Source organism: Amia ocellicauda, chromosome 16, assembly GCF_036373705.1.
Source record: "Amia ocellicauda isolate fAmiCal2 chromosome 16, fAmiCal2.hap1, whole genome shotgun sequence".
Taxonomy (NCBI): Eukaryota; Metazoa; Chordata; class Actinopteri; order Amiiformes; family Amiidae; genus Amia; species Amia ocellicauda.
The window spans coordinates 25,072,584-25,099,530 of NC_089865.1; the positions used below are offsets into that span (position 1 = coordinate 25,072,584).

The 26,947-nt window shown below is 41.7% G+C and overlaps 1 protein-coding gene across 1 annotated transcript in view; it reads left to right on the forward strand.

The window, feature by feature from the left end:
* The first annotated feature begins 5,339 nt into the window (after nt 1–5,339).
* The window catches only part of LOC136711291 (zinc finger protein 502), a 43,991-nt gene continuing 22,383 nt past the window's right edge, over nt 5,340–26,947 (forward strand). The window contains exon 1 of the mRNA XM_066687442.1: nt 5,340–5,818. Coding sequence (XP_066543539.1) covers nt 5,509–5,818 — 310 coding nt within the window. The 5' untranslated portion in view covers nt 5,340–5,508. The remainder of the gene's footprint in view (nt 5,819–26,947) is intronic.

The following is a 26,947-nucleotide window of genomic DNA, read 5'->3' on the forward strand; positions in this document are numbered from 1 at the left end:
TCTTGTCATGTCAGTTTCAGGGTGAACCTAATGTTAGTGATCAGCTGAGCACAGGCAACGGGGACAGTGAAGGATTTAATGATTCAGAAATGATCACTTTTTTAAAGCCTGCACACCCTGATCCCAAGTTTATAGTACTACAGACTAGATCAAACTATGCATTACACTTTCAGCAAAAGTGGTTTCAGATGTTCGTTCCCTGGCTGCACTATAGTGCCACTTTAAAATGGGTTTTATGCTTTTATTGTGCAAAGAAAGTCCTCTCAAAGAAAACAATGCTTGCTTCTAAGTTAGATGCTGCCTTTGTGAGTACTGGCTTTAGGAACTGGAAAAAGGCAGCCCATGCTAAAAGTCACTCCCACTGCCATGCAACAACTGTGTATGCTCAGGAAACTAACAGCATAGCTTCACAACTCACCTCTGTTGTTTCTAGACAACAGGAGGAAGCCAGAAATGCATTGCTAAAAATTGTAGGATGTATTCAGTATTTGGCTCAACAAGGTATTGCACCAAGAGGTCATGATGAAGAGAGTGGAAATTTTTCCCAACTTCTAAATGCAAGGCAGCAGATGATCCAGCCCTTAACAAGTGGCTAGCACAAAAGCATATTTACAAAAATCCTCAAATTCAAAATGACATACTCGGCATAATGAGCAATGACATCATCAGAGGAATAGCTGATACAATTCATTCACTTCCAGTCACTCAGTTCGCCTTAATTGTTGATGGAACACAAGATGTCTCAGGCACAGAGCAAGAGTCTGTCTGTCTTCATTATGTTGACCACGACTTGATTCCTCATGAGGAATTCATTGGTTTTTACGCAGTGACAGAAACTACAGGAGAGAGTCTTGCAAAAATGGCAATAGATGCATTGTCTCGATTACATTTGCTATTATCTGCATTGCGTGGCCAGACATATGATGGTGCAACCAATGTCTGGCAAATACTCGGGAGCACAGGCTGTAATTAGAAAGAAACAGCCTTTATCATTATATGTGCACTGTGGAGCTCATTGTGTAAACCTAGTTACTCAAAAGGCATGCACAGCTTCAAAACTGCTGAGAGATTCTCTTGACTGGGAGCATCAGATAGGAAATCTGTGTAGCCTGTCTGGTAAATTCAAAGAAAAGTTCAACCAGATTGCTACGGCAGATCATGGTATCTCAAGCACTCTAAAGCCTCTCTGTCAAACATGATGGACAGTACAACACCAAGCAATAACATCTGTTCTCAAGCAGTATGATTCTGTACTCACTTCCTTAGAGGAAATGTCAAACAGCAATGTTCCTAGTGCAGCCACCACCAATGGCTTGCACCAACAGTTTCTCAAAGGTAATACCTTACTGGGTCTTGTGTTGGCAGGAGCTGTGATTGGAGAGTTGGGATGTTTGAATACTTCTCTCCAAAGAAAAACACAAACTATCTCTGGCATGAAAGATGCTGTTTCTTGTGTTCAGTCTGTTTTGAAAGACAAAAGAAATGAAGAAGCCTTTCAAAGTCTTTTTGAGCAAGCCACTGTGATTGTGAATTCTCTAAACTTAGAGGCTATCAAATTACCAAAACTAAGACAACCACCTAAGTCAGGGGTGTCAAACTCAATTTTACCACGGGCCATATGATAATTTCAAGTTTCATTCGAGGGCCGCATAAATATTTGCTCATGCCTATTTATAATTCACTGTCAATTTAAAGAATTTGGCAACTCTCTAAATTTTAATAGTTAGAATTATAACATTTATGATTATTCAAAACATACATCTGAACTATTTGCTGCTCTGAGGGGGTTCATTTATTGAGGAGACCTGACACCTTTTTCGTGAGACTAGCTTGTCAATGTCCGGTGTAATCTGTTTTGCTGAAGCGATCTTCAGTATGGACAATCAGTCGTGATGTTTGTGTGGATTTGCTGATCTTCATCAGTGAAACAGCTGCCCGCACAGGTCTGCGCTTCAAACACTGAGAGGACTGTGCAGCGTGCAGGCGGTCTGTGGTACCGGCGCTGTAATAAGAGTTAAGAGTAAGCAAGTTCTCCTCTTGTAATTGTGCAGCGAGCAGCAATCTTAATCAAACCAAAAGAATAATCGAAAATAGGAGTTTAAACAGAACAAACTAATCACAATAAAGACCGTAAAATATAACCATATGTGAAACCAAACACCAGTACAAATACAAGAGAATGAACCAAATAGTGCAAACTAAAAAACAAAGCCAATAATAAAAACAACCCAATAGTGAAAACAGCGATTGATGCTCGCTAGAATAAAAACACATGCAATTAACAATTGAATATATTATGATCTCACATGCAACTACTTAACATCACTAACACTGTTACAATGGCCCGTGTCTGTGAAATATCGTCTCTCGCTTAAAATCACAGCACGTTTAAATAGCAATAACTTGACAATTAGTCAATTAGGACACTGGTTAAAATTAGGGAACAATGCAGCCACCTGATACACATGGTGTGCTGTAGTTTATTTCTTTAATTCAGCCACTTTGTGCAACCTTTGCTCTCTCCAAACACCAAGTACTTCTCTTTGTGTGTGTCTCGTAGTGCCGCCGTATATTGAATTATTTCATCACGGCTAAACTCTCCTTACAAACGAGGCATACAGGTTTTAAACTCTGCTCCACAAACAGATATTCCCACTCCAACCTTTCCTGAAATACTCTACCTTTCTTGTCGATATTTCTTTTCTTGGACATTTTGAGTTGTGTTTATTGCAGATGACTAAAAGAACTGGAGCGCGGACAGTAACTCAGCCTATGATTGGCTATTTAAACCCTACCTCATTCGCAGTGGCTAATGGGAATTGTAGTTTTCATACGCAATTTATTCATTCACAAGCTGTCGCGGGCCTAATTAAGAAATGATACACCACCTTTGCAAGGGCCGGATTAAAACCATTGGGGGGCAGTATTCGGCCTGCGGGCCTTGAGTATGACACCCTTGACCTAAGTTTTTTTTAGAGTAGAGCACATACATGCCAAAAACAGCAACAGAGCATTACAGAGATGAGTTTTATCGGGTCCTTGATGTTGTTGAGGCAGAGAGTCCAAGATCTTTTAACTATTTTATGAATAATTGTCTTTTAAAAATGAATTTTAACTGTTTTTAAAGATTTAGTTGTTTTTAAAGCACTAATTGTTTGGGTTTTTTGGTTAGTTTTGTTCTATTTTTTTTTTTGTCAAATACATTGACCGTTTGGATTTAATTTTAAATGCATTGGACTGTTTTGGTTTGGTTTTTATTTTTACCTTTTTAATTGTTTTTTTTATTTTGTCCAGTGCATTTTCAGTTATTTTCAATGTATTTGACTTTTTGTGTTGGTAGCAGTTTGCTTTAATCACGTTTGTTTTGTTATTTTGTGCACTTGTTTATTTGAAGTTTAGTATTTTGTTTACGTTAAATCACAAAGATTTTAAAAATTTTAAGTGATTTTAAAAATTGATTTTAAAAAATTTTAATCACAATATTAAAATTTGTATTGATTTGTTTTTATTATTGATATGTAAAATACTTACACCAATAAAACAGTATGTTGTTGAGGCAGAGCTCAATGAACGTTTTCAGCAGCAAGGTCTACTGACCCCGCAGAAACTAGAGAACAGTCTGCTCATTGGACAAATTGATTCAGTGTGTGGTGAGTATCCTGAGATAGCCAGCCAGTTGCTTGCAGTTCAGTTACCCATGTTTAGACATAACTACCAGTTTGGATCCAGTATGGAGGCAGCAAACATTCTTAAAGGTTTATCAGTGGAAGTCCGTGGCCTTTTCAGTGAAGTGGAAACTCTGGTCAGGTTGCTCCTGGTTGTACCAGTCTCATCTTCTGAAGCAGAAAGGAGCTATTGTGCCCTTAGAAGGTTGAAAACCTGGCTACGCTCGAGTATGTCGCAAAAGAGACAAAATCATGTGACAGTTTGTCATGTCCACCAAGACAAGTTGGACCTCTTAGACAAGAAGTTGGTGTGCCAACAATTTGTTGCTGGTTGTGAGAGACTCAAGCAAATATTTGTTGCTTTCACTTGAAATGTTTATCATATTCACTGTTCTGTGAATAAGTGTTAGTGTATCCTAATCCCAAGTTTACAGTTGTGCAAGAGCGGACTACTGTATGTGTTTCCATTTCAAAAGGATTACAGTGCATTACAGCGGCATGTAAAAATCTTTTCCTCACACAAAACTTTCCTTTTCAACTCTTTTGGCATGGTCAGTAGTTATTTTTTCATTCCAATTACTTTTGAGGTACTACTAGCACTGTTTCGCCATCCAGCTGGTCCTATTGCAAGAGGATAGTGATGACCACAGCAGTGTTTTTTTATACATTTCCTCGTTAAATAAGATTTGGTTCAGGTGATCACCTAATTAGCATCTCATTCAGTAGAATGAGATGTGCCTGTGTTGGAATTCAACAGACACTGGACTGTCATACATGTAGAGATGCTGATTTAAGAAAAAATTACAGTGGTCTCTTAATTGTTAACAGAGCTGTATATACATATAATATCATATATAGTTTACATTTCTTTTCACACAGTATCTACAGACATCATATTTTCCTGCCATTTCCTCTGTGTGGGGTGGGGGGTTCTCCTGTACTAGCAGACAGTTCTTTATTCTGTGCAGCTGTTTGCAGGCCTTTCATTTCATAGTAGGTCACTTTCCAAAGTCCACGAGCCAAACCACAACCTTACCACAACATTGTGTTTCTACAATGTTATTAAGTATGCTTGTAGCAGCGTTGCCACAACTTTTAATTTAGTCAAGTAACATTTCTAACGGTGTCACAATGTCGCAACTGATGTGTTGGCCCCAACAATAACCTTACTAAAACGTTGTGAGAACTGGGTAGTAATATTATTATTATTATTATTATTATTATTATTATTATTATTATTAATACATATTATTATTATTATTATTATTATTATTATTATTATTATCATCATCATTGTAAGGAGTATTAGAAGTCTAATAATAATGCTACGAAGGTATTCGATAATTAATTGTGTAACAATCAGTGAAAATAAAAATATCTCTCAGGATCTCTGCCTCACTTTTCTTGCGTGCTCATGAATATTGATTAAGCCGACAACTAGTGACAGGCAATAAACCTGCCAGGTCAGGTGAAAATATTCCTGTTTGAAATAATAACTCGTATATGTTAAGAAGGGGTTGCTCTAATACAATCCAGGTGAGTCGTGTTAAAACTGCAATTGTTTTAAAAAGAGAAGAATTGGAATATTAAATTAGACAGGTTTTACATTATATCGATAGGTAGAAAAGCGCTACCGGAAATCCTTGCAACTCCTATTCCCATAATGCATCGCGATTCAAATACGGAAGTTGTTTCAATAGAGTATCTCTTTGCTACAACGGTACCAAGTACCTTTTTCAAAAGGTGGAAGTAAAAAGCGTAGTGTGCTGTCTGCTTTGCAAACATTAAACACAATATCAAAGAATCTTGGGTATACAGGGCTGTGTCTGATACAGACGACAGAATGTCAGATTTTGTAACTACTTTCCAGTTCCAGCTCGGTTCTGTCATGGAGATTCTAGTCAAACAGTCTGTTTGTGAAATTACTAAACTTTTTGAGGTTTGTTTAGCTGATTTGGAAGTCGAAATGACCAAAATTAAGAAAGAAAACGAAAGCTTGAAACACAGATCTGTATTTACGGAGAGAGAGTTAGGTGCAGAAGGAGAACGTATACTGAACAATGCAGGGCAGAGCAAACCTCCTCCACACAGGCGCTGCATTGCAGTAAATCTTTGTGATAGCGAAGGCATTCAACTGAGAGGAAATGTATCTGGTGAGTTACTTTGTATGGTTAACTTTTTAACAGCGTTGGGGTGAAAACATTTTGTTCAATTTAATTAATATCTGAATTTAACCATGCTTGTTTTAATCCTACATTCTTAGGAAACTACACCCAGATTTGCATTTAAACGCCTAAATGGGTAGGCCAAACGGCCAAGTTAAGCACTTGCATATTAATATTGTTTAATGTTGGGTTATCAAAAAACATAAGATCTTTAATACGGTGCACTCTACTGCACTTTGGGTATAAACATTTATTGAGTGCTATTCTGAATTGTTGGGGAAAAAAACTAAGATTTACCAATCTGTAAGTTTATATGACTGATTTAATAATTTTAAACGAGCACAACATTTGATTTTTTTTTTAATGAAAAATTAACTGTACAAATATACTCTTAACTATGTGTGTGTGTATCTGTATATGTATATATGTGTGTGTATATATAATATGTACATTATGTATGTTTTCTTATGTATACGCAGTGTATCTTGTGATAGGGGTCCTCCTAATTCTCTTGCATTTTCAATGGTGCTAATTATTTGTAATGCATCTAGGTCTTGTTGGTCATGAATATACTAAATAAATTTATTTATAAATTGTACTCTGCTTGATAATATCAGAGGTTCATGCTTGATTTGATCGGCTTGTTTGGTTTCATCCATTAGTTTTCTTTTTACCACTTTCATATTGAACTCTACACCAAACCATTCTGGTCACTTCCAGTTTTCATCACCTCTTTCATTCATGTCTCTATATACATATTTACCTACTGATGTAATTTTCCACTTTTTGTACTGAAGTCTCCCTTTGATTTTACAGTATGCCCTTCCTTTATCATCTAGCTTCCTATTTCATCATATAAAATCTATTTCCTCATCTGTGTGGCTTGATGAAATGTGGACATTCTGAAGTTTATATCTTTGTTGGATTACTGTTCTCTTCCTCTGACACAAACTGCTTTCAAATTGTATGTTAATAGTCATATATACGATATCATTTAATCAGGATACGTTTTCAGCCAACACAGGGGTCTTTCGCATGCACACTAGCACGCAAGTCCAAATTTAAATATTTGCATATTACGTTAGTCCTTTAGAACAGAGCTATATCAAAAACTGTAATTTTCTATCATTACAAATTATTCTAATGAGTTTGATTAATTTGTTTTACATGATGCAGCCTCTACATCTATGCATCTTCAATAGGGTAGCAATATTAAAACCTTAAATGTAAACCTTATAAACACAAAAGCACATCCATTCCACAAGTAAACCATTAATCCTATATATCCTTAAATTACCACAAAGTGCAACATTTCAAGGTAAAGTAAGTCGCTGATGGACGTTTCATGGTTAGCAATGGTGTATTTTATTATTTTATGTTAATGGTAATGTGCAAACCTTTTTTTTTTTTTTTTTTTTTCCCCCCTCCTTCCCCATTTTCATTATGCTCTCTGTTGTGGGTCTGTTTTGCAATGTTAACCCTTATATTCACAGCTTGCTAGCTGCATCAGTGATGTGAAAAAACATTTGTGTAAGATCAGTAAAACAAAGTATTAAAACTGCAAGGCACAGCTGTACTGGTTAAATTTGAACATGACAGCCATGGATTCCATGATGGAAGTGACTTGAGTGTTATTTTTGCACATGTAAACCAGCCTGCACATGCAAAAACAGCATGAGAGCTGTACTTAGTGCTAATTTACAGAGTAAGGTTAAAACACACCAGTGAACTCTGCCCTAGATGCCACCAGCATCACTGAAAATACAATTTGTGTTTCATTTAGCAATGTAGCATTGTCTTTATTCTGTGTGCCAGTGGGCAGTGTTGGCTGATGGCTGTGGGGCATCTTCTCAGTCCTGTATAGATACTGAATTGTAATGCCAACAGCAGTATAATAAATGCTGATACCAGCCAGCCTGTCGCCAGCCCTACACCTAATACAAAACAAATAAGCATAGGCCTACATGATCAAATGGGCATTGATCCAAAGACCTGGGTTTACAACGTGATCAAGATTGAATTCAAAAGGAAAGGTGCAATTCTTGAATTGTGTATATTTATTATTTATGTATATTTAAGTCACAAAAACGATGGTATATGAATGTGTTGTGTGGAAATTCACTTGTTTCAGCACTTGCAATGACTGATTTTAATACAAAGCCCAGATTTACATTTGTGGGTCCGGTATAGGGCTATGCCAGTAAACGTTATACCACTTCACCACGGTGGAAAACATAAATAAATTAAATAAAATGACGGTATTGATATTTTCTATATAGTGAGTATGTGACACCGCAGTGAAAAAATGATCGTCCATACTTTTACATTTATTTTTTTAAATTAATGTAGCGATTCTGAAGTCTCTAGTGGTAAGGTAAGTGCACTGTGATGTGGGATATCCAGGTCTGAATCCCAGCTGTAGCAGTTCCATGAGCAAGTGATTATTTATTAATATATCTATTGGGGTTTTATTTATGTAATTTGTATATGAATACATACTGAATCTGTTATTTATCATTATATCGCAATTTGTTTTTAGCAGTGATTTACAAAATGTCGGTGACCTTATTGTTTGTGATTTTAAAAACTCATGATGAAAAGTGTATAAATTGACAGGTACCTTAGGCTCCATTTATAAATTGCTTCACTATTGATTTTAAAAACATTGCAACTCTGATGTAATCATCATTAAAGCCAGACTCATGTTGGTATTTTTGGCATGGAACCCACACAACTGGAAGCACAAGTTTGTAACACTTTGAACATTGAAACTAATTAATTTATATAGTTCTTTTAAAATCTGTATTTACATTTTAAGTCTACTTAGGATTGTAAGTCAACACTTAAGATAACCATTTGCAATGTCATTTGCACATCGTTGTTTAAATCTTGTTTTTAATCCACACTCCACCCCCCACCCCCCCCACCCCCCAAAAAAAAAAAAAAAAAAAGTGTCACCGGCACAGCCATAGTCTGGCAGTTGTAGAAAGTATTTAAACCTTTAACTTATTAATTTTGAAGAGTTTACTGCTGAAAAGACATACAGGTATTACATTTAAATATGTAGTATTTCATATTTATAAGAACGGATAGGCCTATGCAGGAGAAATTTACATCCGCAGAGATATGAAATGCAAAATCTTCTCAGATATTGTCTAATAGTGCAATAGTGCAAAATCATGGGCATTAATATGGAATTGGTCCCCCCTTTGCTGCTATAACAGTACAGGAAGGCTTTCCACTAGATATTGGGACATTGCTTCAGGGATTTGCTTCCATTCAGCCACAAGAGCATTAATGAGGTTGGGCACTGATGTTGGGTGTTTAGGCCTGGCTCGCAGGTGTTAGATGGGGTTCATGAAAAACAGCCCCAGACCATTATTCCTCCTCCATCAAACTTTACAGTTGTCACTAGGGCCCAACAGATGTATCGGAGCACCAATATTACCGCCCGATATTGGCCATTTCAATAAATATCTGTATCGGCACATATTCCATCGATAATGCACTGATATATTTTCGCAAACTGTTGACTAAATATTCTTTTCTAATTACCATTAAATACTTTGTCAGACTTCAGACTATAAATAAATACATGTTTATTTTGTTTTACAGTCATTATTATAATTTACCATAATTCTTAACATAGCTATGGTGCTTTATTTTTCCCTGGAACCTTCCAATTCCACAGTGATTTTTATGCACAGTGGAGCCGCACGCACTACTGAGTACCGTGGTGAAACATACACACAAGTACTGAGAAACACAGGGCTCATAAACTAATATGTTTTACTAAAACCCTCATAAAGAATAGAAAATATTTTTGAAAGATGAGCTGCATTTGAGTATCCATGGTTTTGATTATTTTCATCATGACTGAGGATGTTTCCACTGCTCCAGAGTCCACTGGCAGCGAGCTTTACAACACTCTGGCCCGGACGCTTAAACGGGTGTTTCCATTGGCTAAGCATCTGGATGTGTCCAGAGGCATCCGTGTTTTGTGGACGGTTAACTATCTGGTGCCAGACAAGGTCATAAGCGTCCGTCACGCCCACTAAGGAAATATCTCTGCTGCTGAAAGCAAATATGTGTGAGTTGTTGACAGACAGGGAAGAGATCGGCTACATTATGCTGGAAGTTATAATCTCAAGCACTGTGTGCTATCATGAAGAAATTTGTATTAGCAGCATGGAGTGAAATCCACATACAGAAACAATAACTGCTTACAGTTAATATCCGAGTGTATTAAAAACTTGGATTTCACAGGACTGGTGCAGTGTCGTGACTAGTTAAAAATAAACTGAAGGATAATAATCGGATCGTAGCAGCCGATTTTATTACATTACATTATTTGTCATTTAACAGATGCTCTTATCCAGGGCGACTTACATTTGTACCCATTTATACAGCTGGGCATTTTACTGGAGCAATCTAAGTGAAGTACCTTGCTCAAGGGTACAACAGCACTGCCCCACCCGTCATTTTGTGAATGGTGTGCAGGGACAATCAAGATAATCAAGTATGAAGGCGAACACGATTCAGGTAACGTGCCCATTTACAAGTTAAATTAATGAATAAATAAATATAGCAGATCTGGGTTTCCCTCTACAACATTAAGGACTGTTTTAATAAATGTGTCCATAAACGCCATGACTGAGATAAATTATAACCTGCTATATTGTTGCTGGATGATTAATCGTGAAACGTGTGTATTTTGTTTCAACTGTAACTTGCACTGGTTAAGGACGTCTGGTAAGTAAATTATAAATAATACGGCAAAAAGTATTGCAGTTACAAATCTGCAGAAAGAGTAATAAAGTGAGTCACGTTGTGCTATTTAAAATACATGTATACTAGCACAAATTATGACTATAATAATATTAAATAGCAAATTAGTATTGTTGCACATGGAAACGTATTCTTATGGGAACACGCTTGTCTGAATATAATGTTGTTTATACTTGTTTAGTTCTTCCTAATATCTCTTAACAGAGATGTGTATTCATTACGCTGTTTACAATCATGTAAAGCAGAAAGAATAAAATACTGTTTATTAGAATTTGTATTTTACAATTGCAAAAATAAAAATATTCAAAATTGTAATACTTATGATTAAACTTTTTTTTAATCCATCTCTAAAATCACTTAAAACTATTAAAATCAAAAGTGATTCAAAGAATCAAAATACCAAAAGAAACTCCAGATAAACGTGCAGTAAACTAATCAAAACAATAAACTGTTTAAATGGCAAAGTGCCAAACCAACAAAACAGTCAAATGCATTTGAATGACAAACATAACAGTTAATGCATTTGACAAAGAAAAAAAAAAACAGCCAAACAAAACAAGTGGATTTAAAATCAATACATTTCATTAAAACCAATTAAAAATCATTTTTAAAAAACAAGTCAATCATCAATAAAGGCAATAAAAGATCTAGGATTCAGGCTCCAGCTGGGGGAGTTCTGTCCCCGGAGGTGGGGGCCCATTATGGGATCCTAAGCTCCCCCAGATCTTGAAGATGCCAGTTCTTGAAGGCTTCCTCCTTGCCCCTCTGGTGGACCTTCAGATTGACATAGTCTCTTACTAGTACCATGCCCCTCCGCGCGATGACAACTGGGTACAGCTCCTGCTTGTTGAAGAGACAGATGTTCTGTCCCTCCCACAGGGCCTGTTTCACTGTGCAGATGACACACTACCACCACCTCAACGATGAAGATGTTATTCCCTTTGCTGGTCCGTACAGGATCTGCTGGGCAGTCGCCTGCACAGGAACGGCAAACCTGTGGAGGATCGGGGAAAAACAGGAGTGGAGGGGCTATCCCTAAAGATATGAGCCTCTGTCTCCCTTCCCAGGCAGCCCTGTAGGGGCAGGTGGCAAATGGGGACAGGCCCCTTCTGTACATGAACACTTGGGTGGGGAGACACCAACTCACAGCCATCCAGGAGACCTCTTTCTGCGTGTTTGTGAGGCAAACATGCGTAGCGTTAGCCCAGATAAATCGGCAGGTTTCGGGAGGAAAATCTTCTATTTTCTTATATTTTTCTACCAGCGCGGCTTTGTGGAGGCCTACTTCGAGTGCAAAGGCTCGGACCGCCCTGTAGAACAGTGGGAGATCCCACGAGTGCAGCCTGATGTTATCTATGGTGCAGAGGCCGAGTGGTCTCAGGCTGCTGGCAAATTAAAAGCAGTTCATGAAACTCACTTTCTTGCCAGATGCTGGATGTTCTTTACCACATACGCCAGCCCCTGCGCCTTAATGAGCCGCACAACGTCCGGGACCCCCCTACCTCCATCCAGGGTGCCCTTCACCATCTGCACTCGTTTCAGCCTCTCCATTGTACTCCCACAAACTGAAATATAATTCTATTCACCAATTTTGCGGTATGCCTGTCTGGGGGAAATATCATGCCAACGTAGAGAAGTATCGGGAAGAGGATGGTCTTTACGACCAGCATCTTACCAGCCATCATCAAGGTCCTTGTGCACCAGCCGCAGATCTTCCTTTGGACCTTAGATGAGGCTTCCTCCCAGCTCCGGGTGCCTGTGTTGGTCCTGTCGATCGTGATCCCCAGAACCTTGATGGACGGCTTCACAGGGAACACGGTCGGCGGACCCCGGCCGACAGGCCATGTCTGAGAGAGGTAGACCTCACTCTTGGCCTTATTGACAGCGGCCCCCGTCGCCCTGCAGAAGCCTTCCAGCACTTCCTCAACCCTGGCCACGGATGGTGTGTCCGTGCAAACCACAGCCACGTCGTCCATGTAGGCCAGGGCTTTCAGTTGCTCTTCGCGGGAGCCCAGGAGATAGAAACCTGTGACCCAGGCATCCCAGCGGATTGCCAGCATGAACGGCTCCAAACAGAGGACGTACAGCAGGGCAGACGGGACAACCCTGTCGAACCCCCGACCTGACCGGAAATGGTTCAGTCAGGTGGCGGTTCATGAGGACCCTGCTGCTTAGGCTGCTGTAAATGATCTGAACCCATCTCCTCAGGCCAAGAGCGAGACTCATCCTCTCCATCACAAGCTGCAGGTATCTATCGAAGGCTATCTCCTATTGCAATCTGATCAGGACCAGGGGAATCCTTTTCTCGTTCGAGTAGGCCACGACATCCCTGAGCAGCATGGCGTTGTCGGCCGCAGATCTCCCCCGGGCCCCACAGACCTGGTCGGGACCCACGACTTGAGGGAGTGGCTGCTCTAGCCGGCACATAAGTGCTTTGGCCAGTATCTTGTAGCCAGTGCACAGGAGGCTGACCGGCCGCCAATTCTTAAAATCTTTGGGATCTCCCTTCTTATGGAGAAGAGTAAGAATACTCTTCTCCATAGAAGGGGCCAGTCTACCCTCTCTGTACACCATCCCCAAGACCTGTGCCAGATCTTCTTGAAGCACCTCCCAAAAGATCTTAATCTTATTAAAGAATTCAGCAGGGATCGCATCGGGACCCAGTGTCCTTCCAGAGTTAAGACTCTTTATCACCTGGGAGATTTCAGTGGTGGTGATCTCTGGATCCTCCTCCGCCTCCTCGTCCCCCTCGTTGCGGGACTCCAACAGGGACATTTCTCGCTACATTTCTTGTCGTCCTCCATGATGCAGACCCTGGAAAGGACCTTGATCTTCTCTTGTTCCTCCTGATAGAGGGTGGAGAGACTCTGAGCTCTGAGCTGAGTCTTTTACAGCTCAGAGAAGCCTCTGAGCTGTAAAAGACTGGCACTGGAGGCGGGTGTTCAGGTGGGAATATCTCGCCCGCCTCTCGTGAGCTTTCAGTTTCCCTAGCTGAATGAAGTAGCCCTTGGTTCTGTTCTTCACCATCTCCCACCACTCTATGGGAGAATCAAAAAGGTCCTTCAGGGTCCTCCACTCCTTGAGGCGTCTGCTAAAGGTCTTAACTACATGAGGGTCATTGAGCAGAGAGGTGTTGAGCTTCCAGACTCCAGGCCCTGACTCCCGTGTACTTGGGCTGAGCACCTCTGTCGTCAGGAGCCTGTGGTCTAAAAAGAAGACCACCTCTGAAGACATGGCGGTCCTCTCCAGTGGCTTACTGAGGAAGACGAGATCTATCCTGGATAAGGAGGAGCCAGAAGAACTTGCCCAGGTGAACAAGGGGACCAGGTCCCGACCTGCATCGCAGAGTTCAAAGTCCTCCACGAACGCAGCAAGATCCCTGCTGGATCTATCGTTGTGGGGCTTACTCCGTTCTACATCCCTCAGGTCACAGTTGAAATCATCTGAAATGATAACTGGTAAGGTGCCAATCAGGAGTGGGCATAGCTGAGGGAAAAAGAGGACTCTTTCTCTGGCTGGTGGGGGCATAGACGTTGACCAGCCTCAATACAGCCCCCTTGTATTTAAAGTCGAGGCTGGCCAACCTGCCCGCCTCTATCACTCACTTTTAACTTCAATGAAGGGGTTCTTCAGGAGTACGGCAATCCTGTCCGCTCGGGACACATTGGACCCAGACCAGAATGATTCACCTAGGGTCCAAGTGTCCTGGAGATCTTTATATTCCTTTTGGGATGGGATGCCGCACTCCTGTAAACAGATAATATCCGCCTTCATTCCAGCCAGAGAGTTTAAAACATTGTCCCTCTTTTTCACCTCAGTAATGCTCCTCACATTTATAGATATAATAACTAAAGCCATGCCGTTGAGGGCAATTACCCGCTCCATAACAATCATGTAAGGAACCCTTCCTCTTCCCCACTTCTTTCTTCTCCCTCACCTAGCTTAGCGCTCGCACCCATGATTTCAACCATTTGCCTCACCGCTTGATCCTCTAGGAAGCCCATGGGGGGGCTCAGGTCCCACCACTCTGTAAGGCTGGTGAAACTCCACTGGGCTCAGGGCCCGTGGTGCTGGAGGTTCTCCCTGGTTCCCTTGCAGCTGAGGCCTGACGAGCAGATGGCAGAGCAGAGGCCTTGTGTGCAACTGAGGAGACAGCCGGATAGACCCCAATAGATGATCTTATTACTAGTGGTTGGGGGGGGCTGGTCTCTCCCTTCCCGGCTGTCTGCTGCCACAGGCCTCCACCCCCAGCGCCAGACTCCTCAGGACTGTTTCCTCTCTACCCATGTCTTGGGGTATCTCTGTTAAAGGAGCCTCAATTTGTTTTTTATCCTCTCCACTCTCCCCGAGGGCGTGCGCCCTATTTACATAGGAGGAGGGACAATTCCTAAAAAGGTACACTCCCCCACCGCACAGGTTGCAGGCCCTCTCCTGCTTACAGGCCCTGCTCTGATGTTCCCCGCCGCAGACCTTGCACTTAATAACCGTGCAGGCTGCAGCTAAATGTCCCAGGGCCCCGCAATTCCTACAAAGCTTGGGCATGCCATGGTAGAAGACAAGCCCCCTGTTTGCACCTAAAAGTACAGTGCTCAGCAGGTGGTGTACTCCGCCGATGGCAGCCACTTCCACCTGCAGGCGCACCTGCCACCGCCGAGCACCGGTCCAAACCCCATCCTCATCATTGACTCTCCTACTCTCTGAAAGTATCTCGCAGTGTCTCCTCAGCCATACCTCTACATTGTACTCTGCCACTGCTTCATTAAAAAACTGAAACAATTTTAATTTCTCTCTCGGTCAAGCCGTCGACTAAAAAGTCACTCGGGGGCATGCAATCTTTTTCTCTATAGATGTTCCAGAAACTCTCCAGCACTTGAGGGTTTTTAAAACTCACCTCAAACACGTCCCTAGGTCCAGGCAGTTTCACCACGCAGTTCAGTTCAGAAGGGGCGAAGCCCAGGCCCCTCTGCAGCAAGGACCTGCTGAATTCCAGCCGGGTGAGGGCCGCGGTCTCGCCTCCAGCCTCTTGGCTGAAGCACACCACTTTATGGCGCCTCACTCCGGCCGTCCGCTGGGCCATGCTGCTCGTTTCCTACCTGGGAAAAGAGTCCAGAGGCTGTCAATCCGGAGATCAGGGCAAGTCCACCTGGCAGGGGAGCTGCTTCCACCTCCGTGGTTCTTGCGGGGAGTGGGCCTTGCGGGGAGAAGTCCAGGCCTTGGCTGCAGGAGGCCTCCCTCAGGGACGTTCACTGATCGGCCTGGTTGGTCCCTGGGATCTAAGGCCTCTCCTGGATCCTGGCTGGTGTCATCAGCGGGGAGCAGTCCTGGTCAGGCCGGGCTCTGGGTAGATGGTCGGCCAGGCTTCTAGTTGAAATCTTCAGAAATCAGAAATCAGAAATCTTGCTGATTTATAGGGGATCAAATACTTATTTCACTCATTAACATGCAAATCAATGTATAACTTTTTTGAAATGCGTTTTTCTGGATTTTTTTGTTGTTATTCTGTCTCTCACTGTTAAAATACACCTACCATTAAAATTATAGACTGATCATTTCTTTGTCAGTGGGCAAACATACAAAATCAGCAGGGGATCAAATATTTTTCCCTCACTGTATTTACGAAAAAGTATAATTTGCATTGGCGAGAAGCGGCATCTCCTTTGAAACAGACTTATGTCTGCACACTGAGTTGCAGTGAGTTACAGTAACACACAGTTCTACAGTTTTCTGTCTCCCACCACTTCCTCCTTTCCTCACATTACCAGGCGACCCACCAATGCCATGGGTACACTGGTTACAGTGCTTTGAAAGTTACCTCATAGTGCTTTGGCACTGCTATTCCACTGCCTGGGAACGGAATGCCAGTGTGTGCTCGGGACTTTGAGAACAGGGAGTCACCTTTAGACAGCGTCACCAACTCCCGGGTGAGTCTGTGAAAACTTGCGTCGCTAACTTGAGGGGGTTAGCCAGTTCATGTAAGTTTGGGACCCTGCAAGACAAGAGTCCAGGACCAATTGATAGGACACACAAGCAATGGTGAAGTGGGGGAAAGACTCTTGCTTGAGAATGACGATCTCACATTGGCAAACGTGATTAATCTTGGAGTCTGCAGCGGAGTGTGCAGCTAGATTAACACCGCAAGTTGGCCGCCCCTCTCCCACCGACGTCTCCTACACAGGTAGTGCTCATGCTTTCTGCTCTGCCTGCACATGATGGCTCTCTCGACCCCACCCCCGACTCGAGCTCTACAGGGGAAGTGCTGCTCGCACGACAGCAGCGCCCGCTGCCACGGCAACTATGTGGAAACTGCGGGTCCCGTTCTCATGCTTCCAGAGCGCAGAACTGCCCTGCGCATGGCCAGACCTGCTGCAACTGTGGGTGGGAAACAAAAACACTTTGCCAATGACTGCCGCTCTGCCCAAGGAGTGCCAAACAACACTGAACGTCACTCTGTCCTCAACTATTATCCACAACAATCATGCTGTCAACCTGAGTGATGTGTGCATTCCCCTACTTGTTGAATACGGGAGCCAGTGTCTCACTGCTGAATGTGGACATATACGATCAGTTTTTCAGCTCCTGGCTGCTCTGTGCCCTCCACTGCCCTCTGTGAATATGGGAACTCACACATTGATCTAGTGGGTTCACTCCAGCTCACTGTATGCTTTTGCACTAAAGTGCTGCCCGACTTCAACTTCCATGTAGGTGCTAACTTTATGGGACTGGATCTCTTCACTTCTCTGGGTTTCACACTCCTAGAGACCAGTGGATCAGAGATTCTGCCAGCACTGTTTGAGGATGTGGGTTGTCTCATCACCTTCACCCACCAGCCTCTGATAGACCCCACCGTTACACCTGTCATTCAGCCACTGTGACGCATCCCACTGCCTCTTTGTGAAGAGGTTGAGGCTGAGCTGAAAAATCTTCTGCAACAGGATATGATTGAACCAGCTGACGCCTCCTCTTGAATCTCCAACCTGGTAATCGCTAGGAAAAAAATCTGGTGCTCTACGTGTGTGCATGGACCTGCAAGCAGTGAACAAGGCCTTCATACCATACAAATATCCACTTACTACATCAAAGGAGCTCACAGCCCTGTTCTACGGCTGCACCATATTTTCCAAACTGGACCTGCGTTGTGCATGGGCCCATGGCCTCCATCCACGGTGAGCACCTCCAGATGGTGTTCACTGCTCTGGCCAAGCACAAGCTCACACTCAACAGTGTCACGGAACAAAGGTACTCTTTGGGTGAGCAAGAGGTGCTAGCCTGCATCTGGGCCTGCGAGTGTTGGCATTTGTACCTGTATGGCCATGCCTTCACCCTATGGACTGACCATCAGGCTCACTGCCCTGCTGTCGACATCAGGCATGGGCCAGAAACCACTGAGGGTACACCGCTGGTCTGACTGCCTTCGCCAGTACAATTTCAGCTCCAGGATGCGACAATGTGGTTGCAGATCTGCTCTCCCACACTGTCTCTGCCCCAGCCCCTCCCACAAGCTCTGAACATGCTGAACGGGAGATCATTCAGATGCTGCATTAACCACTCCAGACCACAGTCTCTCTCCGAGCTCAAGCAGGCCTCTGAACAGGATCCAGTGCTCTCCCAGTTAGGCTCCTTCATCAGGAATGGTTGGCCATGAAAAGTGCCTGAGGAACTGTCTGCATTCGCCAGCGTAAAGGATGAGCTCTCCTGTTGGAATGAGTCATGTGTGGCACGTGGGCTTTGCGCTGTGGTCCCAAGTGTCATTCGTGTCTTGTCAATGGCACATGAGGGCCACTTGTGCATATTGAAGCTCGAACAGAGATGCCGAGTCCTGGTGTGGTGGCCAGGCATCAATCGGCACTACAGAGCAACACAATACTCCACCACAGGGGCCTCGCCTGCATCCCTCATGCTGGGCTGTGAGCTGCCCCTTGACAGGATCCGCCCCTCCAAGCCTCAGGCTCCAGCCCATGCACCTTATGTCAGAGACTCTGTCACCAGACAGCAGCAGCGGATATAACAGCGGTTCGACCAATCAAGACGGGCTAGGGCACCCTCCATCATGGTCTCAGATTGGGTCAGAGTTTGCAGGCCCCACCGCAACAACAAAATGGCTTCATTCTGGTCCTCGCCCCTCCAAGTAAGCCGTCAACTTGGCCCAGCCGCCTTCTGCCTTACTGATGGCTCCCGGTGGCATGCAAGTAATCTATGGAAGGTGCCATCACCTTCTGGTGGACAACCACAAACAACTCAACTCCAAGCCATGCCCCCACCCTGTCTGGATGCTCCTGTGGCTCATCCTTCCCCCATGGAAGCTGAACCTGCCTTAGAGCCACAACCTCAACAGTCCCCAACTCAGCCTACTTAGGGAACTGTACCTGTATCATGGCCACACAAGACCCCACTGCGAAATCCTGTGAGTGGGGTGGGAAATGTTATGCCTGCACATTGTTGCAGTGAGTTACAGTAACAGTTCTACAGTGTGGGTGTTAAGTAGTTATGTCAGATGTACAGTACTGTTATGATATGATATGTTATTGATTACTGTGTACGGTGCAAGGATTTTGCCAGCCCAGAGCCCGGTGCGATTATTTTAGATTAAATAGTTACATTTTACTGGGAACAGCTGTCTCGGAGTTGTCACTCCTTACACAACATTTAACACAACACAGACACGCGAGTCTCTGGGAGCATGGCTTGAGTTGCATCATGCACTGATGCTATTCACCCAGCCCAGAGCCCGGCGCATTCATATTTAGATCGCCTCAAAAGACTTAGGCAGTGTCAAAAAGCTGGACTAGTTTTCACCCGACCCAGGGCCGCCTTAAAACTATGCCTAAATCACAAGTGTGAACGGGGTCTAATACTCGAGTTTGAGGTGCTCCCTGCAGTTAAAGTTACAGCAGCAACACCAGTGTCTTCAAAGACATTTATGGAAATGTGTTAATGGTACAGCTGTGAACAAATAGCTTGTTTCTATTGCAGCTGCAGGTTATTAAACTTTATATTTTAAAATAATGAAAATAAATTGCCTGTATTGAAGTTAAATCATTTTGCTCAGCGGTGAGGGTATGACTGTGTGGTAGTCCAATGGGCTACCTAAAGGTAAAGTATTTCCATTTTAACACTCCATTAAATTGTAGATGGATCTAATTTCAGTGTGGTACATAACATAGTTTATATAATTGTTTTTTGTTTAAAAATTCCACATTTTAAATTGTCATGTAAACTTGACCACATACCTCTGACAGAAAAATAAATTATACCTTTAATTATAAATCAAGTGAAAGTAATATGTTGTGCCTAGATACAGGCCTGTTTTACTTTTGTTTTGGGGAGAAAAAAAATATATATATTGTTTTGGAAGTTTAACTGTAAAATTAGTGCTTTAAATCCTTATTTTCAATTAGACATAAGTCCATGCAGGGTTTCCACCTTTAAATTGCATAGGCTTGGTGGTCAGGTTCAGATTTGTTGTGAATGAGAGCCAGTTGGAGGGGAACGCTGGGTCCATGGACATTCAAAAAGTAGCCAACGTAATTTCCTCATTTATGAGACTGTCCTAACGCCAAACACATCTGTGAATGTTATGACAGTAGACCTAGTAGTAGCTCATTAATTATGCATCATTTTATATCTGATGCATTGGAATCATGTCAGTGTTTGTATAAGTTAAGGACTCTCATCACTACAGATAAATGTTCTCCTTCTCAATATCACCACTCATCCCTACATGGACTACTTGCAGTTAACCTACTGTTAATAAAATTAATCGCGTTACTGCAAACTTTCCCTTCCTACCCGCAGAATACAAAGACAGCAAGCGATCTTCAAAAAGCAGATACAGTGGTAGAGTTGGCCTTTGTGTTTTGACATTACTCGAGACCATAAGCTCGAGTTAAATATGAATGCCCCTCTCCCTTTTGGGGGTTTAAATGGTTTTAGTTGATTGCACTAGGGACGAGCTGCTGTTTACCCAATTAATGGCCTTAGTAAAAAATACCTTCCTATTAGAAGACATATGGAAAGGTCATAATAACAGCAGTAGCACCTGTCAACCATTACGCAACTTGTCACTCTCATATTGTCTCGTGATATTGTCACAACTTCAAATTAACTATAAAGGTTGACTTTGTTTATAAAGGCATATTTTGCAATTACAGCTGTAACTAAGAGACCCTAAGAGAAATCAGGATAAATGAGGAGGAGGTACTAAAGGGACTACCAGAATTAAAAACAAATCACCTAGGGCAGATGGGATATTTCCAACAGTACTTAAAGAAATGAGGGGAAATTATTTATAGGCCGCTAACTCAAATATTTAAAATGACACTTCGAACAGGGGATGTGCCAGCTGACTGGAAAATGGCAAATGTCATACCAATCCACAAGAAAGCTGACAAAACTGAGCTAGGAAATTACAGACCAATCAGTCTCACCTGCATTACTTGCATTAAATGTTTTAAAAAAATGATTAGATGGAAAATACAGTGCAGAAGCAATAAAAAGGCAAACAGAATATTAGGGTATATTGTCAAAAGTGTAGAATTTAAAACAAGGGAAGTAATGTTAAGAGTGTACAATGCGCTAGTTAGACCTCATCTGGAATACTGTGTACAGGTCTTGGCTCCACACTTCAAGAAAGATATCGCTGCTCTAGAGGCAATTCTGAGGAGAGCAACCAGACTTATTCCAGGTCTGAAGGGAATGTCCTACTGAGAGACTGAGGGACCTGAACCTTTTCACCCTGGAACAGAGGAGACTACGTGGGGTCTTGATCCAAGTCTTCAAAATCATGAAAGGCATAGACCACATCAAACCAGAGGAGCTTTTCCAGATTAGCAGGGACATGCGCACCCGGGGACACAAATGGAAATTGGGCTTCAAGGCATTCAAAACGGAAAACAGGAGACACTTCACACAGAGAGTAGTCACAATCTAGAACAAACTCCCCAGCAATGTGGTAGAAGGTGAAAGTTTGGGAACATTTAAAAATAGACTGGATAGGATCCTTGGATCACTTAGTTATTAATGGACACCAAACAAGCATGATGGGTCGAATGGCCTCCTCTCATTCATAAGAACATAAAGTTTACAAATGACAGTGGGAACTGAGAAACTTTTCAACTGGATAGGGACCTTTATTGCTAACAATCAACCCATAAGTATAGAAAAGTACTTGTTTAACTGTTATTGTTTCAATTATTAATTTAGCAACATAAGTAAATCAATTTGCTTTCTGGTTATATAATCTATAGTGATACAAAAGGGAAATCTATGTGAAATGTCACCCACATTGCCAAGTCATCATTAAATGTATTAAATCAGTTTTATTCCAACATAGAGCACAACATGAATTTCAGCTTTTCCGTCTTTAAATCATTTCCAGAGATGCGTAGCAGCAAGGGTTTTCAGGCTCTGCTACGGTGATACGGACCAAGTAAAAATAAAAAAATAAAATTAGACTTGCGTCAGTGCTCATGTGTTGGTGTGAGTATCCGAGTTCCCACATTTGTATCTGATTGACACGATGTGATTTGCTTGTGGTTTAAAAACAAACATAAACGACCTTTTACAATGGACATGCGTGGAAAAAAAAAAACTGATCAGTGATTGGACGGCCAAGATATAACAAAAAGTGCTTCGGCAGCAATCAAATGGTGAAATAGCAGCGCTACCTTTTTCATTCCACTTTTAATAAAGCAAATGGCAACACAAAAAACACTGCGGCTGAATTCACAAAGGTTCAAAGAGGATTACACCAAGAAGTATACATTAATAAAAAATATGGAGCGCTGTTTGTGCCAAAGTGTTCGTCCGTTAATGTGGTAGTTCATTCGCAAATTAATTCGGAAATTCATCAATTTGGCCATACAGTAGTAATAGACAAATGGACAAACGGACCAACTTCCAGACAAACAGACCAACTTTCAGACAAACCAATGAACTTCCAGAAGAGCAGACCAACTGTCAATCATGCGCTGTGCCAAACCCACTTCAGTCCTTCTAGCCATTTATTTTAACCAATACAACTCCAGGCTTGCATAAAACTGCAGTCTTTACTCTGTGAAATAGAAGGCCATGCATCAATGGATTTATATTTATTTCAAAATACACTCACCTAAAGGATTATTAGGAACACCATACTAATACTGTGTTTGACCCCCTTTCGCCTTCAGAACTGCCTTAATTCTACGTGGCATTGATTCAACAAGGTGCTGAAAGCATTCTTTAGAAATGTTGGCCCATATTGATACGATAGCATCTTGCAGTTGATGGAGATTCGTGGGATGCACATCCAGGGCACGAAGCTCCCGTTCCACCACATCCCAAAGATGCTCTATTGGGTTGAGATCTGGTGACTGTGGGGGCCAGTTTAGTACAGTGAACTCATTGTCATGTTCAAGAAACCAATTTGAAATGATTCGACCTTTGTGACATGGTGCATTATCCTGCTGGAAGTAGCCATCAGAGGATGGGTACATGGTGGTCATAAAGGGATGGACATGGTCAGAAACAATGCTCAGGTAGGCCGTGGCATTTAAACGATGCCCAATTGGCACTAAGGGGCCTAAAGTGTGCCAAGAAAACATCCCCCACACCATTACACCACCACCAGCAGCCTGCACAGTGGTAACAAGGCATGATGGATCCATGTTCTCATTCTGTTTACGCCAAATTCTGACTCTACCACTATTTGTAGTGGAGATGAGTGGTACCCAGTGGGGTCTTCTGCTGTTGTAGCCCATCCGCCTCAAGGTTGTACGTGTTGTGGCTTCACAAATGCTTTGCTGCATACCTCGGTTGTAACGAGTGGTTATTTCAGTCAAAGTTGCTCTTCTATCAGCTTGAATCAGTCGGCCCATTCTCCTCTGACCTCTAGCATCAACAAGGCATTTTCGCCCACAGGACTGCCGCATACTGGATGTTTTTCCCTTTTCACACCATTCTTTGTAAACCCTAGAAATGGTTGTGCGTGAAAATCCCAGTAACTGAGCAGATTGTGAAATACTCAGACCGGCCCGTCTGGCACCAACAACCATGCCACGCTCAAAATTGCTTAAATCACCTTTCTTTCCCATTCAGACATTCAGTTTGGAGTTCAGGAGATTGTCTTGACCAGGACCACACCCCTAAATGCATTGAAGCAACTGCCATGTGATTGGTTGGTTAGATAATTGCATTAATGAGAAATTGAACAGGTGTTCCTAATAATCCTTTAGGTGAGTGTAGATTGGATCCTTGATCGCAGGGGCTGTGCCAGCCTCCTCTCAGTGTGGGGCTGAGGCTTGACATTATATTTGGGGGTTTCTCGTTACACCTTTTTGGCACACATATGTATTTATGTATTTAACTGTACACATTACATGTGTTCATACAGAAAGATTTTGGTTTTAAACTTTACCCATTGCAATCATTGCAATATGAGCCAATTACTTTAAGTCGGATAATGTACTGTATTTTTTTTTAAATATGTGCACACGAAAATAAATTAAACAATACATACTAAAGCCAAATAAACACACTAACAATAAACACCTTGCCCTAGCCAATCGAATACCTATATCCATTTAAATACAATTAAACCTCATAAAATACATACAATCTGACAGTGTTAAAATGCCAAAATCGTCTCTTAACCAAACGAATTAAGTTAATAAAAAACACCAAGAACTTCAACCTTGATGTGTCATATAGATTATGCTAATTGTATTACACATAGTATTTCAAAGCCTTTTTAAGAAAAAAGAAACATCACATTTGTCACTTATTTCGACAGTATTTTAAAAATGTGTTACGCTGCATGTACAATATATAGTGATTCAACATACTTATATTACTGTAGGCAAAGCTGTGGTTAAGCCGTGGCTATTCTAACAGTTAATCTTCTCATAAACGAGCCTATGTTAATGGCGATTTTAATATCCATACGGTTACACATAGACGCCAGTAACGCCCTTTATAATAAACTGCAATATAATTGACTGAAGCCGTTTTGTGTCAGCCTGAAATTGTATTGTTTAAAATAGGCGTGTCTGCTCTGATTGGCTAGGACTGAAATGGATTTGGCACAGGGCATGATTGACAGTTGGTCTGTTCGTCTGGAAGTTTGCATGGAAGTTGGTCTGTTTGTCTATTTGTCTATTACTACTGTATGGCCAAATTGATGAATTTCCGAATTAATTTATCGAACATCATGCTTACTGTGAGTACTGCAGGTGTCCCTGTCATTTAATTCACATTGCTGCCTTGTTGGCTGCAAAGAGATTACCAGCAAGAATAGACAAACTCTGGATTGACATACTACTATCTAGACAAAAGTGGCAAAGCGGCACAAGCAGTTGAAACAGTGCCAGGACTTGTGTGGCACCGAAGCAAGAAAGATTCTGAAACATGTGAACACCAGGTTTGTGCTCAAGAATAACTTGTATGTGTATATGTGAAAAGTATTGTGCATTAAGTCCCTGTCTACACACAAAAAATGCTTTCTAGAAAAGCATTCTAATGAATCCAGGTCAGAGCGACCATACTAAATACCGTTTCTGATTTTAACGTGTCGTTAAATTATTAAAGTAGTTTGGTTGTAGTTCCTAGCAGCGCAGTGAAATACCATATGTACTATTTGATTTTGTGTATATTTTGTGCTGCCAAATTAGATTTATTTTCAAAATGCCGTTTGTTTGGTATGTATTTATGTACATGGAAAACAAATAAGTTGTACCTAATTTAATCAGAAAATATATTTTGTGTTTGACTTGTACTTTTTTAGACAATTGTACGTTTGTTTGTGAAAACATCTTATGGTAATGTACTTTCAATTATTGGTAGGCCTAGTTGTGACCTCAAGTGAATTGTTCAATGATACTGGCAGTGTGAAATTGAAGGCTGATAAGGTGTATTCTGCAACTAATCAAGGTACCATTTAATGTTATTACAGTCTAGTCAATTATAGTGGAAGATTTAAAAAAAGTTACACTAATCTTTTAGTTTTATTTTATATTTGTTTTTAAACGTAGTGTTACCAGACTGCCACTTTAAGGCAGTGCAGACTGGGAAGGGGGTGGGGTTTTAATCAGGAAGAGAAAAGTAGTGTGGTGGGGGGCTCTCTCTCGCTCTCTTACATGCGGCCAGGCAAGTAGGGTTGTTTTCTTTCATTCTGTGTATAAGTTGTTGTTCACGTGTCCTGGGCTACATAGTGAGGAAAGGGCTTGTATTGGTATTGTGTTTGGCACTGTTTTGGGGGAACTTTATTTTGAACTGTTATTGTTGTATGGTTATTTCCTTTACCTTATTAAGATGTGTCGTCTGCAGGCTCCCATTTCTTGTTTTCTTTTGTATTTTATTCTAAGCACAGTTACTCTTGGTTTCTGTCTGTGCATTTCTTTTCAGAGCAATAAATATTTTTTTATATAAGACTGCAATGCTGAATCGTGTCTGTGGGGCTTATTACCTCAGGGAGTGCAAGATACAGTGTGATGTGTGTGCTACCCTGGCCCTTGGGATCTAGATCGGTGTTAAGGTCCCTAAATCCGTCTTAGTGTAAAAGTCAGAAAGGTAACAGTAGACACTTTACAGTCTATATGTATTTTTCTAGTATTACAAAGGTCAGTAATATTAATTAATGCAAACCAACATATTACTAATGATTAAATGTCAAAATGAAGATTACAGTAAAATAACAAGTATTGTATACAAACGATAGAAGTATAAGATACCTATCTGTAGACTTAGAAAATCTATTGCTTGAGAAGATAGGAGAAGATAGTTGTTAGTAAAAAGAGTGGTGTAAAACCTACAATACCAGCTGGCAAGCCAGACATCAGGTTCTGTAGAATACAGCGCAGCCTAGAAAATCCCCTAGTGAAGCTAACCTAGTCTGTTTCTCCAAGCCTCCTTACCATGTTTTGAGGGCTTAAATGCACTTCTGCAAAGAGAAGAGCCATTTATTCAGGTTCTAAAATGAGAATTGGATTCCTTGCATTTACTCCTTCTCAGCAAATTCATTAAGCCTGTAGTAATCAGTAGTGTGAGGTCTACAATCACAATTAATGTAAGGGATAGAAAGAATCAGAGGGACAGAGAAGATCTAGTGATTGGCACCAAAACCAGACCGTACTTAGAGGAATGCAAGAAGGGAGGGAAGCTCTCTAAAGAGGAGAAAAATATATATTTTATATATTCTGTCAGAGTATTATGCAGAGGCCAGTTCTTATATTACTAGCAAATTGCCATTGCATGAGGAGCCCTTAAAACATGCAGAAGTGGCTGACATCAGTAAAAGGGCAAATGTCAAATTTGAATCTGTGATGTATTTTGTCAGAAGATTTGATTTGGTCTCAGTTG